The sequence below is a fragment of the Maylandia zebra genome, linkage group LG18, assembly GCF_041146795.1.
Source record: "Maylandia zebra isolate NMK-2024a linkage group LG18, Mzebra_GT3a, whole genome shotgun sequence".
NCBI lineage: Eukaryota > Metazoa > Chordata > Actinopteri > Cichliformes > Cichlidae > Maylandia > Maylandia zebra.
This window is the reverse complement of record NC_135184.1, coordinates 1,220,058-1,235,597: the sequence shown is the minus strand read 5'-3', so window position 1 is coordinate 1,235,597 and position 15,540 is coordinate 1,220,058. Positions and strand designations below refer to the sequence as shown.

Here is a 15,540-nt window from a genome sequence, read left to right as displayed (position 1 = left end):
CATCCCCACGGTTGACGCTGGCCAACGGTGACAACCTCAGTGAAGAGTTTATGGGTCACAAGCTCCGTTTAGATCAAAATGAGAAACTTGTGTTGTCAGAAGATACACAATCTGTCAGGCAGAGCTGTGAGGCAGGCAGAGGTAGGCCCCAAATGCAGGACATGAGTGAAAAGGTTCAACTGAGAGACGCTTTTGTTTGCTGTGGAAACATTCAGACATTACAAAAAAAAAACCAACATTACATAAACTGAAACCTAACAACTTGGAAGCTAGAAAACAATAAACAGAGAAACTAGAAACTAACCAGGAACACTCAGGAAATGATTATTATTATTATCAATATATCCTGTAGGATCACACACCATCAAACTGACCAAACAGCCACAAAGTAAAACAGATGTTGTGTCCAAAAGCGTCAGCTGTAACTGGGACTGCTGCTGCACCACAACACTCCTGCATGTCGTGTCCACAGACATGACGTCTCTCAGGTTTGTGTTTGAAGATCCAATCAAATAAGATGATGCTTCATTTGAACAAACAGTTGTGAACAAAAATCCTTCCCAACATACACAAACTATTCTGAGATGTTTCTTGAATTCAGGACTTCTTACACATTTTTCTCCAAATGTCTCAAGTTTCAGACTTTTTAACTGTGTGAGTATCAGCGACTCTCTGACTCTGTCTACATGGTTAATGTGACTTCTGCTTGTGTGACGTGTCACACGGCTCCCTTAAATCATTTTGGTTATAAAGTGTGTGAAGCACAGGAGGAGGAGTGACTGAGAGCAGAGAGGAGGAGCAGAGATTCAGGGAGGAGCTGAGCTGTTACTGAACTATAGAAGAGAGAAAAACCTCCACATTCAACAGAGTTCAACACAAAACAAACTTTATGTTCCTCAACATGCTGTCATTACATCACTGTGTGTTTCCTCTGATTCTTCTCACTCTCACAGGTCTGCTCACCTACACAGGAAACTATGTTCAATTAAATGATTCATTAACGTCAATTATTGATTGAAAACGTTCTCTCTTCCTTCAGGTGTCACATGTGATCAGCTCACTCCAGTCAAAGATGAAGAGTCCAGTGTAGAAGGCAGCACCGTTACTCTGACCTACAAATACACCACAGGTGCTAATTATTTTTTCTGGTATCGACAACATCCAGGAAAACCTCCAGAGCTCCTCATCTCACACTCACCTTCAGGAGAAGTAGGAGAAGAAAAAATTCGTGGACTGAAGATTCAAGTGGAGGGAAAAGAAATCAAGATGAACATCTCCTCTGCTGCAGTGTCTGACTCTGCTGTGTACTACTGTGCTCTGCGGCCCACAGTGACAGGAAACAGCAAAACTCTGTACAAAAACCTTTGGAGCAAAGACAACAGAATACTCCACAACATCCACTAGAGGGAGCCACACACTGTTAAACCTCTGATTCTTGTGTCATTGGACTGATGACAAAGACAACAGAGAAATGAAGCAGTAAAGATCAGAGACAGAGACAGAGCTGCTGTGGAAGCACAGAACTGTTTGATTGGCTGAGCTATTACACTGGCCCCACCCACTGAAGTTGAGCTCATCCAATGACATTATTTGTTGGTCATTGTGCTGCAGTGGAAGAACATTGTTCATGTGCTGTCTGTCTGGCTTTAATAACTCCAAAGACATGTTGCTGCACCTCTTTTTGCTTCTATCTCACATTATAGGTGAGTTTAAGAACAGGGATTAAAGTTTAGTTGAAGCTGCTGCATTAAGCAGATATACAGACTGCATTTCACTACTTTTCTTCTTTCTTTTTCCAGGACTAACAGCTGGAGACTCAATCACTCCTCAACAACCTGAAGTCACTGAGACAGAAGGAGAATCTGTCACACTCACATGTAGCTATGAGACAGATGAAGGTGTTGCTGTGCTTCACTGGTACAAACATGATTCTGACCTTCAGGCTCCTCAGTTTATACTCTGAAAACAAGGAAAAGGAGGGACAGCTCAATATATTCCGGATAATCGATATGACTCAGAAACATCACCTACAACAACTAATCTGACCATAGCAGCCCTAACCCTGGCAGACACAGCTCTCTACTACTGTGCTCTACAAACACAGTGATACAAAGTGTAGAAGAGGCTGTACAAAAACCTGAACACAGATATCTGACTACTCTTCAAAGAGGAGGGAAGTGGTATTCAAAGCACAGCTTCATATCAGATGGATTCTGCTAATTCCTGTTTTATCAGAGTCACTGTGGTTACAGCTGCTAATGAAACACTGTGGGAGGATTCACATGAGCAGCAAATCCACATCAACCACAAACCAACTGCAGGAACGTTCAGACAGAAACAAATTAGTGAATACAGTCAAACAGCAAAAGCTTCTGATAAACAAATATCTCACATTTAGCATATTTTATAACTGACCATGAAAGTAAAACAGGAAACAGACTGGGCACAGAACTAAACCTAAGAACTAGAATTCAAAAAGAGAACTCAGAATACAAGAAGTTATAGACAAAGGAGAAATCAAAGAATAACAACAACGTTTCAGTGTGTAACGTGGAGCTGAGCGGTGTGGGTCCGTTGCACCAATGGTGCACGATTAATTCCCAGACCACTGCTCCTTTCTCTGCTGCTTTTACCAACTCTGTCCTTTGTGATGCTAACAGTAATGAGGATCTTTCGGTTGATGAGCTCAGTCATCTGTTTAACTCAGCTTCCTCCTCTGTTCTCGATACCGTGGCTCCTCTAAGGACTAAACTGTTACGTCAACCCTGGTTGAACGAAACTACTGTCTACCTACTACCGTCATGCTGAGAGAAAATGGAAAAAGGACAAACTTCAAAAGACTGTTAAAGCTGCCAAGTCTGCCTTCCTGTCAGGTATAATTACAACAATCAGGCACAAGCCTCGAGTCGTAACTGTATGATTAACCCTGATGTCATCACTCATAGAGATGCTTCCCCTGCACTCTGTGATAACTTCCTACAGTATTTCACTGATAAAAGGCCAAGTTCCCGCTTCTCAGTTCCAAACTCCCTTTTATGTCAAAAATTTTGGAAAAAGTAGTTCTTAAGCAACTTCAGTCCTTCTTAGACGCTATATTGGTGAAAAGTTCCAGTCTGGTTTTAAACCTCGCCACGGCACAGAAACGGCTTTAGTAAGAGTTTTTAATGATTTACTTTTAACTTTTAACTGGCGACTCAGGCTGCTCTGTGGTTTTGGTTTTACTTGATTTGACCTCTGCATTCGATACGGTTGATCACCACATTTTATTATCGAGGCTGGAGCTTGTTGTTGGTTTCAAAGGCACAGTACTATCTTGGTTTAAATCATCTCTTTCAGAGAGGACTTGCTATGGGCCAGTACTTTTCTTCTTCTGCCCCTGTCCACTGTGGAGTGCAGGGGTCTGTTCTTGGTCCTACTTTGTTCTGCCTGTACATGCTGCCTTTGGGCTCTACTTTCAACAAATATAACATCTCCTTCCACTGCTATGCCGACCACATCCAAATTTACTTCCCCCTGAACTTGGATGTCTCTGACCCACTACAACCTTTGTTCAGCTGTCTTCATGATGTTAACGTTTGTTTATAACAAAACTTTCTCACTTTGAATGAAAATAAAACTGAAGTAATTGTCTCTGACAGTCATACCGCTCTGGGTCAGTGAACAGACACCCTTGGTCCTCTTGCCAGCAGCTGTCTCACACGGTAAGAAACCTTGGAGTGTTTTTGGATAGCTCTCTGAAATTGGAGAAGTCAGTGTTCTCAGTGGTAAAAACAAGCTTTTATCAGTTGTGTTTGATATCAAAGGCGAAGCCCTATATTCCTTTAAAAGTACTTGAAAAACTCATTCATGCATTTATCACCTGTAGACAGAACTACTGTAACTCTAACCCAGCTTTTGTGGAAAACTCCTCCAGCTCCAGCACGGGACACCTGCAGACAATGAATAATAATGGATTGGATTTATTTAGCGCTTTTCAAGGCACCCAAAGCGCTTTACAATACCACTATTCATTCACTCTCACATTCACACACTGGTGGAGGCAGCTACAGTTGAAGCCACAGCTGCCCTGGGGCAGACCGATAGAGGCAAGGCTGCCGTATCGCACCATCGGCCCCTCTGGCCAACACCAGTAGGCAAGTAGGGTAAAGTGTCTTGCCCAAGGACACAATGACCAGGACAGAGAGCCCGGGGATCGTACCGGCGACCTTCCGGCTACAGATGCGATTCCCAACCCCCTGAGCCACGGTCGCCCAATAACATCTATGTTAGATTGTACACATGTGGACACATTGGACAAAGTCTATCTATCTGTGTGTGCAGTCTAACCAACAGGTCATGCAAAGCTTTGAAGAATTCCCATCTGAGCAGATGCCAACCAAAGAGAGAGACACTCTGACAAAGCGCTTCTACGTGTTTCAAAGTTAGTGTTACAGGTTTTTGATGTGACTTTAAGATATTGTGTTGTTTTGGGATGACAGGACACACGAGACTGCATGAAATGTTCAGTCTGGTTTATTCACATCGATGAGCGACTGATGGAACTAAAGAGCAATGATGATGATGATGATGAACAAAACAGAGAAGTATCCCACAACATTAAGTTCCCAGTGGACAGTTCTGCGTGGCATCAGTCCATATGAGAGTCCTCCATGATCCCACAGGGCTTCAATAATGAGGTCCAGGCTCTGAGGAAGCCGGTGCATGGCTCACAGTGTTTCATTGTGTTTGTGTTTCATTGTGTTTGTGAAGTTCAGCTGATCGACACACCAGCTGTCAACAACTGTACCATCCGTGCTCCAGTTATGTTGAGTCTTCCCAGGCACCTCAACCCCTACTCACATCTTGCGTCTCAATGGGTCACATGATAGAGTGAGGCAAGGTTTCACCATAGTTTCATCCAAAAGCTCTGCTGATAATGACCCACACCTTTTTTTATAACTTGGATCTTGTGATGAGGCACATGATCAATAGTGTGCCAATGATCCTCTTAAGTGGACAACTCCCACTAGAGTTTAAACACCAAAGGAGAAACCTCTTCAAAAAGCTTAATGAGGTCCAGTCGCCGTCTTCCAAAGCTGCTTAGATCGAATAAACGGTAAATGGACTGGTTCTTATTTAACTCAACACAACGTGCCTCATTCACCTTTTCTATATAAGAGCTTTCTATCTAACATGCACACATATTTATATTCTGATGGATGCGTTGAATCCATCAATCTTCTTCAGTAGTTTATGTAGACTAAAAATGACCATGACAAGCAGAGGACGAATGTCAGCACATCAAAGTCTCTTGGTGGCTTTACTGCTTTCACTCAACTGATATATGAGGAAAAAACACTTTGACTTCCTACTTTTGTTCTGTTTCATTCAAAAAAACAAAACATGTAGGTGTTGTGAAAATTGTAATATTTGATTTTAAAAGAGCAATTCTGATTCAAGATGCACCTGAAGAAGTGAAGCAGTGGTCTGCAGGAAAGGAGTCTCTAAACAGGTATGAACAGATCCCTTCACTCAGCCTGTTTGTTTTATGCAGATGTAAGAGCTACATGAAGTCTTCCCTCTGTGACAGTATGAGTGATGATGTCCATGTTAGCATGTTGCCAACGACTGTGCTGGTTTGACCCCTCCTCTCCCTGCAGGGTGGAGCCTGATGGCGTCCGACGGGTGAGCTCGGATCTGAAGAAGTGTACGTTTGATTTTATGATGATTCTTGGAAACAAATCCAACCGTCTTTAAACTACTGTGTCGCTCATTCATATCTCTGATATCAGGAGTCACCATCAAAGAGCCGATCAACGAATAGATGATCGATCAATAACTGCAGCTGGATTTATTTGTTCTCTCTATCAGATTCCTATCAACTCACAATCGACCCAAACACAGTATACAAATGGATCCAGCTGTCTGACAGCAACAGAGAGGTGATGCGTTTGAATGCACAGCAGCCATATCCTGATCATCCAGAGAGATTTGACCGCCCTCAGCTGCTGTGCACAGACGGGCTGACTGGTCCTTGTTACTGGGAGGTTGAGTGGAGTGGATATGTTTCTATAGCAGTGAGCTACAAAGGAATCAAACGGAGAGGACACAGTGATGACTGCTTGTTTGGACTGAACAGTCAGTCCTGGAGCCTGGACTGCTCTTACTCTTACTCTGTCTTGCACAATAACACAGAAACCTTCATCCCCAAAGACGTTGTCTCCAACAGAGTAGCAGTGTATGTGGACCATCCTGCCGGCACGCTGTCCTTCTACAATATCTTCTTGGACTCTCTGATCCACCTCCACACCTTCAACACCACATTCACTGAACCTCTGTATCCTGGATTTGGAGTCTGGTCTCATAATTCTTCAGTGAGAATAATGAAGCCGGTCCATGTGCACTGCTCTCCTCCAACAGAGTAGCAGTGTATGTGGACCGTCCTGCCGGCACAGCAAACAACCTCTATCCTGGATTTGAAGCTTGGTTTCATAATTCTCCAGTCAGTCTGTGCTTAGTTCAGTATAAAACTCTGAGAAGCACTGCTAAATAGACCTTTCAGTCTGCATCTTGCACTCAAAAACACTTTCAGATTCATGGATTCAATGATTTAATGTTTTAAACTCCTCTAAATGATTCCTTCTTAATTTCAATCCGTTGAAGATTGAAGCTTCCAGCAACCGTAGAGTGTGAGCCAGGGTCCAAGCTGGACAGGTCACCAATCTGAGACAGGGCTGACATTAACTTCATTCCACTAACTGCATGTCTTTGGACTGTGAGAGGAAGCTGGAGCACCCAGAGAGAATCCAAACAAACAAGCTGAGAACATACAAACTCCACACATGAAGGTGAAGCTGGACTCGGGACTTTGTTGCTGTGAGGTGACGGTGCTGACCTCTGCACCAAAGCTCTTCTGACATGGGGCTGAGAAAATATTTTGCACTGCTGATCAGAAAGAGAAATTCCTGCTTGAACAATGTTCTTTGTGTGATAGAGACTAAATATATATTGATATTCAATTTTCTGTACTGATGTGCTTTGTGTGAAGTGTGTTTCTTCTGCTTCGAGTATTTTAAAGTCACTGATACAACAACCACGTTTTTCCTCACCTGGAGCCTTTCAATGAGAGCTTTAGATGAGAAATTCATCATGATGTTTAAATTGAATTCAACTTTATTTACACAGCACCAAATCACAACAACAGTCGCCTCAAGGTGCTTTATATTGTAAGGTCGACCCTACAATATTACACGCAGAGAGAAACCCAGCAATCATATGAAGTCCAGATATGTAATAGTCATTAACATGATCAGAGCCACGAGTGGTTTTAATCTCAGGAAGTTTATACAACAACTTGTAGCACCAACTGTAGTTAAATGAGGCTGCACAACATGAAATGCAGACTACAGAATTTCACTTTAATAATACTGAATGAGAGGAGCAGCAGCTAAGTCGTCTACATAAACCTGGAACAGTGTTTATTGATAGGCTGCGGACACTGCGCTGGTTGCCTGGGGTCAGGAAACTCTCAGGGTTTGCCTGCTCTCGTTGTGCCTAACTGAGCTAGTCTGGGTAAACAGGCACAACATTCACTGGCTTCATCTGGACTGAACCACGGGGAGAACCGGTGACAAGAACACTCTTCCTCCTGGAAGAGGGAGCATGGCTCCTCATCCTCCCACCACAACCACACCAATGATGAAGCTGGTTCATTCATGGAACTGTCTGGAATGCCGAATAACAGGAGCTCTTACAAGCTGGGCACCAGCGTCACAGCTTGAATGCTGGGTGGCAGCGGTGATGGTGGTGACCTGGGTGACCGGTGCAATAAGACTGCTGACTAAGAAGGCAGCAACAGACGAACTCCAGAAAACTCATCTCCAGTCAACCAGGGAACACATGATGGTAGGTCAACATAGACTGACACAGACACTGAGGAATAAACAGCACTATTTAAACACCCGAGGGTCAGAGGCATCAGGAGAAACAAGAGTGTAACAAGACGCAGGTGAGGATCATCAGAAGCAATGAGACAGAAGGTAAAACTAGACCAGCAACCGTCAGGACGTCAGAACCTTTAACTAGGGGAGCTGACACGAGAGGACGCGATTGGAAAGGGAACAAATTAAACTCTGAACCAGGTGAACAACATTACTGCAAATACTTTGTGTTACAAATATTTTTCAGAGTCACCTATTTTAATGCAGCCCCTCACTCTGACAGTGTAATTTCACAGGATTAACTAATTTATTTGGATCACGTTTGAAATGTCATGATTTTTGCTGTAGATTAACAGATGGGAGCATTCAGACCACTGCAGTAGCAACAACCAGTTTAGTCAGCGCTACTTTCTCCTGAGATGAAGCCAAAATGTTCCTTTCTTTCTTTCCGTGTTTAGAAGCATCTGGACCTGCTCGTCATCACTCGTGTCCACTTCTTACACTTACAGTGCATTTTTGAGGAACACCTTTACTGTGTATATATCACGGTTATTATAGTGAACTAATATAATCTGCATGTGAAAAGCCTTTTGGTTAACTAAAACAAAAATAAAAACTAGACCTGAAATTATTTTGTGAACTTGGAAAAAAGAAAGATTAACGGTGGAAATCCCCGTAGTTTCAATATTTGTGAATTTGATCAAAACGTTCAGAATGTGCTTTATGAGGCTTTATGAGGCTTTATGAGGCTTTATGAGGCTTTATGTGACGTTTGCCATCCAGGCAATAATAATTAATAAAGACTAAAACTAAAACAGACAATGACAGTTAAAAATAATTATTCTTAAACATTGCAAACTAAACTGAAATGATTCAACTCAATCTAAAAACTTATTAAACCTACATTGAATTAAAAGCCAAATGTGATGGTCTCAGTCGTCTCCAGCTGATTTCTCGGTTTGTTTGCTGTCTGTCTCTGGACTTTAGTTTTCTCTCTCTCCTCTGTCTGTGTTCCTTTGTTGTTGTTTGTGTTCCTTTGTTGTTGTTTGTGTTCCTGAGTGGGCCTCGTCTCAGCTTGCTGCCTCTGACCTGACCCACGTGTCTCCGATGATCTCAAATGCAGAATTGAGCTGGCTGTCATTCTTCACTGGACTGTTGGATTAGAGTTAGTGAAGCCTTGGCTCCTCCTGCTCAGTGTTTGTGCTGCTTCTGATGCTTCAAGATACTTGCTGTGTGTTTCTTATGTGTAGACTTCTGGTTTTGATCTTCCCAGGTGTGTGGTAAGACAAACCCTGAGTTGAGAGAGTGTTGTGTGGACTCCTTTCCTCCCTGGACTCCCTGGAGCACTATACGCCTCCAATGAACTTTACAAATCATATATTTGAGTCCAACCTGCCTACCAACACAGATACACAAAGTCAAAATATGTAATGTAAAGCCTTAAGACTGCATTATAATAAACAACTAAATGTTCCCAAATGCAAAACAGAACTACGAATGTTGAACAACCTTAAAAGTTCAAACATTATTAATCGCACCAAATCTCAACAACAGTCCCCTCAAGGTGCTTTATATTGTGAGGTAGACCCTACAATAATCACACCCAAGATCATGTGCAGCCGATATTTTACAGAATCTGTCCTCTGTGTTGGAAAGGCTGTCAACTGTGTGTGGGAGCCCCCTTGTGGCGAGAGGGCACAGGTGCACTATTGAACACATGTTCCAGGGATCAGAGTTTGAGCGGACTGACTCAGTGGGGGATGTCGACACACAGTGTGAGTCGTGCGCGTTGCTAAAGAACTGAGTGGACGTGGAGCCCTGCCTGGAAAGGACAGCTTTAGTCTTTTAGGCATTTAGTGGATGTAGAAGTGCAATGTGTATTGGCCTGTTCAACTGTGTGGCTAGTTCATGCTGCTAATGTTGTACACAATAATAATAATGCACACTTTGCATTGATCCCCGTGGGGAAATTCACTCAGTGAAGCAGTGGGCAGACACCAGTGCAGCGCCCGGGGAGCACTGTGTGGGGATGGTACCTTGCTCAGGGGTACCTCAGGGTAGCCGTTCAGGGGATTCGAACCCCTGACCTTACGATCATGGGGCGACCGCTTTGGTTGATTGGCTGTTTTGTGTTGTTGGGTGTATTGGCAATTAATGTCATGGACTGTAAGGTTTTCTGAGTAGTGCATGGAGATCTTCATATCGGAATTTCCATTTGTAGTTCTGGTCAGACTGGAAGAAAGCTCATGAATCTTAATTCATGACTTAAATGTTTGTTATATTCAGTATTTTGTATATGCTCTGCTCTTGTTAGCTAACAGCTAACCCCCCCCACCTACGAGTTCTTGTACATCCTCTGAAAGCCTGCGGTTGCATTACTGTGCTGCTGTGCTGCGCTGTTAAGCTACAGAATCACAGTAAAGACGGAATAACCTTATTTGTGCGTCCTGTGTGTTCTGACACCGCAAGGTGAACACCACTGCTATTCAGCCAACGCCGATACAGTCCTGGGTTCAACCCAAATTAACTCAGAATCAGAACAGAAGCAGAAAGAATGGCTTCTAAGTACACAGCAGATTGTCTCTCTCACTCACTGTCTGACTGCTACAACTATCACAGCCGAACATAAAGACAGGTTCAGATATGCTTTTTTCCCTGCTGTCAAATAATTGTGTAGTTATCAGTGAATTCACTGTCACTGATGATTCCAGGGAATCCTCTCCTCCCCAAACTTTACAGTCTGAACGGGAAACTTGTGCAGACACTGATGTGGAGAAGCCAGCCGTAAAAGTCACTGTCTGGATGTACTTGTACTTGTAACTGCACCTCTTTAGTTTCTTTTAACACCAGCAGATGTTTCGCTGTTCATAAAGACTCTAAACAGGTTTCTGTCTGGCTCCACCCACTGATGCTGAACTCAGCCAATGAGATGGTCTCTTCCTGCAGAACTCCAGCCAGCCTGATGTTGAGGAGAAGGCTGTGCAGCAGAGAGGCTGCTTAGTCTTTTCATTCTGCTGAACTTTGTTCATCTGCTGTGTGACTTCAGCACCTGAAACATGTTCCTTTATCTGTTTGTACTTTTCTCTCACTGCATAGGTGAGTGTTAGAACACAGAAAAGTCTCATGGTGACAAGATTTGATCAGGAAATAAAAACCAGAGGAGACACAGAGATTTAGGGAGGAGCTGAGCTGCGACTGAAGAGCAGACGAGACAGAGAAACCTCCACATTCAACACAGAAGATTCAGTCCAACATGTTGTTGTTGGGCTGTTATGAAACTTCTCTGTTAATCATCATGATTCTAACAGGTACATGTGAAAAAACTTCATCCTAATATTTTAATTATTATTCACGATTTCTTTGTATAATATTTACAGATTTCTGTTTCTTTAGGTGTCAGCTGTCAACAACTCACTGCCAGCAAAGCTGAAGAGTCCAGTTTGGAAGGCAGCACAGCTACTCTGTCCTACAGATACTCCAGACAAGCAACTGGAAGTGATCAGTTCTACTGGTATCGACAATATCCTGGAAAACCACCAGAGTTCCTGACCTTTAACTTGGGAACACAAAACACAACAAATTCCGAACTTTCTGTCAGAATGGTCGATGACAGAAACGGTCTGAACCTTCAGATCTCCTCTGCTGCAGTGTCTGACTCTGCTGTGTACTACTGTGCTGTGAGGCCCACAGTGACAGGAAACAGCAAAACTCTGTACAAAAACCTTTGGAGCAAAGACAACAGAATACTCCACAACATCCACTAGAGGGAGCCACACACTGTTACACCTCTGATTCTTGTGTCACTGGACTGATGACAAAGACAACAGAGAAATGAAGCAGTAAAGATCAGAGACAGAGACAGAGCTGCTGTGGAAGCACAGAACTGTTTGATTGGTTGAGCTATTAAACTGGCCCCGCCCACTGAACCTGTGCTCATCCAATGACATTATTTGTTGGTCATTGTGCTGCAGTGGAAGAACATTGTTCATGTGCTGTCTGTCTGGCTTTAATAACTCCAAAGACATGTTGCTGCACCTCTTTTTGCTTCTATCTCACATTATAGGTGAGTTTAAGAACAGGGATTAAAGTTTAGTTGAAGCTGCTGCATTAAGCAGATATACAGACTGCATTTCACTACTTTTCTTCTTTCTTTTTCCAGGACTAACAGCTGGAGACTCAATCACTCCTCAACAACCTGAAGTCACTGAAACAGAAGGAAAATCTGTCAAACTCACATGTAGCTATAAGACAACATCGGATTATGCTAACCTTTACTGGTACAGACATGATTCTGACCTTCAGGCTCCTCAGTTTATACTCTGGAAAAAAGGAAAAGGATCTGCGGCTCAATATATTCATGATAATCGATATGACTCAGAAACATCTTCTTCATCAACTAATCTGACCATAGCAGCCCTAACCCTGGCAGACACAGCTCTCTACTACTGTGCTCTACAAACACAGTGATACAAAGTGTAGAAGAGGCTGTACAAAAACCTGAACACAGATATCTGACTACTCTTCAAAGAGGAGGGAAGTGGTATTCAAAGCACAGCTTCATATCAGATGGATTCTGCTAATTCCTGTTTTATCAGAGTCACTGTGGTTACAGCTGCTAATGAAACACTGTGGGAGGATTCACATGAGCAGCAAATCCACACCAACCACAAACCAACTGCAGGAACGTTCAGACACAATAAAAACTGTCAAACATCAAAAGCTGCTCATTTACACTATTTTATATTTAGTGGATGAGGACATGCAGAAATGCAGCAGAAGCAAAATAAACAGAGTAACAGAGGTTTATCTCTTTAAGGTAAAATCTCTCACATGAAGCTAAAAGTCCAACCAGGAAGACCATCTCATGCTTGTTCCATTTATTCTTTTTGAACTCATCACATCAGATGATGATGCTCTCCTTCATCATTGTCCTGCTCTCATGTTTAAGTGTTTCCTCCTCTCAGTGTCAACAATTTGTTCATGTTTTCATGAATGATGCGTGCAGCTGTGAAAGCTGTTGTGGAATCACAGCAGTCCAGACTTCAAACTTAAGTCGTTTGATGGTTTTCCAACAGAGTTCTTAAAGTATGACCACAGTAGATCCAGAAGAACACTGAACGTGCTGTCGATGCAGCCCGACACCAAATTCAAATCAAATTCAAATTTTATTTGTCACGTACACAGTCATAAATTACCAAGATGGCCGCGCGCACAGACGCAGCGGCTCACTGCTCCTCACGTTCGGTGTTTTGTTTTTTACTTTCTCTACGTGTATCTGTGTGGATGTGTGTGCTTTTTATCATTATACATCGAGTAGAGTCCACCTACAGTCGTCAGGACCTTTTGAGTTTGGGATTACGCTGTGCAAGGAGCATTACATCGGACTACCACCACTTTCACAGCATTCCGGAGGACATAATAAGAGCTCCAGGGTCTCCGTGGTTGGTTCTTCCCAGCGGCAAGACAAAGAGGAAACGTAAACAAAGGAGGCAAAAGCGTGGCTGCAGGGCGGGTCCACTAGCTCGGCTAAAGAAACAGCCATTTAAGCCACCGCTTCCGAGTATTTTTCTCTCCAACGTCAGGTCCATAACCAACAAAATCGACGAACTGAGATTACAAATTGCAGTCAATAAGTGTGTACGGGACAGCAGCATAATATTACTCACAGAGACTTGGCTGCAGCCATCAATTCCGGACTCGGCTATTGAGCTAGCAGGCCGCACGGTTCACCGTCACGACAGGAACGGCCACTCCGGTAAGATCAAAGGAGGGGGTTTATGCATCTACACCAATGACAGCTGGTGCAAAAACACAAAGACTGTAGACAGCCACTGTTCCCCGGATTTGGAATACTTGACTGTGAAGTGCAGACCCGTCTACATACCTCGCGAGTTTACTGTTGTCATGGTAACGGCCGTGTATGTACCACCCGATGCTAATGCTAACTCTGCCATGGAGGAGCTGCACAAGACAATAAGCAACCAGCAGAACTCCCATCCAAACGCAGTGCACATTATAGCTGGGGACTTCAACCATGCTGATTTAAGGTCAGTATTCCCCAGATTTGAACAGCATATTAAATGTGCAACGAGGGGGAAAAACACATTGGATAAAGCCTACAGCAACATCCAAAAAGGCTACAGAGCAACCCCTCTACCACATCTAGGTTTGTCAGACCACATGTCCATGCTGTTGATCCCTGCATACACTCCCATTAGGAGAAGAGCCCCCCCAGTCACAAAAACTGTGAAAACCTGGCCAGAAGGTGCATCACATCAGCTGCAGGACTGTTTTGAAAACACGGACTGGAGCGTGTTCGAACATCAGGACCTTGAAGAGCACACAACATCAGTGCTCTCATATATTAACTTCTGTGTCAACAGTGTCACTGTGGACAAACGTCTCCGGGTGTATTCCAACCAGAAACCCTGGATGACTAAAGAGGTCCAGGTCCTGCTGAAGCAACGTGACGCCGCTTTTAGATCCGGTGATGGTATGCAGTACAGTGCAGCCAGATCTCAGTTGAAAAGAGGCATCAGAGAGGCCAAGGCAGCGTACAAGAGAAGGATCGAAGACCACTTCACCACCAACAACTCACGACAGGTATGGCAGGGAGTTCAGCACTTAACCAACTACAAACCTGGCAATACCACGTTGACTGAGGGTAACGCGGAGCTTGCAGAGGAGCTGAACCACTTCTTCGCACGCTTTGAGGTGAAGGGACCAGAGGCAGCAGCAGCAAAAACATCGGACAGCAGCAGCCCAAGCCTCATAGTGCAGGAATATGAGGTGAGGCGCACACTGAGGGCAGTGAACCCCAGGAAGGCCACCGGACCAGATGGGGTAACCGCAAAGGTCCTAAAAGAGTGTGCAGACCAGCTGGCTGGGGTCTTCACTAAGATCTTCAACACTTCACTGTCCCAGTCCTGCATCCCGCCGTGCCTAAAGTCAGCCACAATTGTCCCACTGCCAAAGCGTACCAACATTAGCAGCCTCAACGACTACCGACCAGTTGCTCTAACACCTGTTATAATGAAGTGCTTCGAGAAACTGGTCCGACGTCACATCATGTCCTGCCTGCCACCCACACTCGACCCGCTCCAGTTTGCATACAGAGCTAACAGATCAACTGAAGATGCCATTGCTACAACGCTCCACACCACCATCTCTCACCTGGAAGTGCAGGGCCGTTACGCCAGGCTGCTCTTTGTTGACTTTAGCTCTGCTTTTAATACGATACTCCCGGACAGACTAATAAATAAACTGCTGGAAATTGGACTTCCTTCCACCACCTGCCGCTGGATCAGAGACTTCCTCTCAGACCGTGTACAGAGAGTTAGAGTGGGGCCTCATCTTTCCTCAGCCCTCAGCCTCAACACCGGCTCTCCACAAGGCTGTGTACTGAGTCCCCTACTGTACACTCTGTACACACATGACTGTGTTAGTTCCCACCCAGACAACACAGTCATCAAGTTTGCAGATGATACCACTGTGGTGGGGCTCATCTCAGGGGGAGATGAGACTGCATACAGAGCTGAAGTTCAGAGGCTGTCAGATTGGTGTGCAGACAACAACCTGGACCTCAATACCACCAAAACAAAAGAACTGGTAGTTGACTTCA

The 15,540-nt window shown here is 44.0% G+C and overlaps 1 protein-coding gene across 1 annotated transcript; it reads left to right on the top strand.

Moving 5' to 3' along the window:
* Positions 1 to 4,335: 4,335 nt before the first annotated feature.
* LOC143413658 (stonustoxin subunit beta-like) lies at positions 4,336 to 6,998 on the top strand. The gene is made up of 4 exons (XM_076876972.1): positions 4,336 to 4,420; positions 5,440 to 5,491; positions 5,640 to 5,686; positions 5,851 to 6,998. The coding sequence occupies exons 1-4, from the start codon at positions 4,336 to 4,338 to the stop codon at positions 6,402 to 6,404; spliced, it is 738 nt and encodes a 245-aa protein (XP_076733087.1). The 3' UTR covers positions 6,405 to 6,998.
* The last annotated feature ends 8,542 nt before the right edge of the window (positions 6,999 to 15,540 follow it).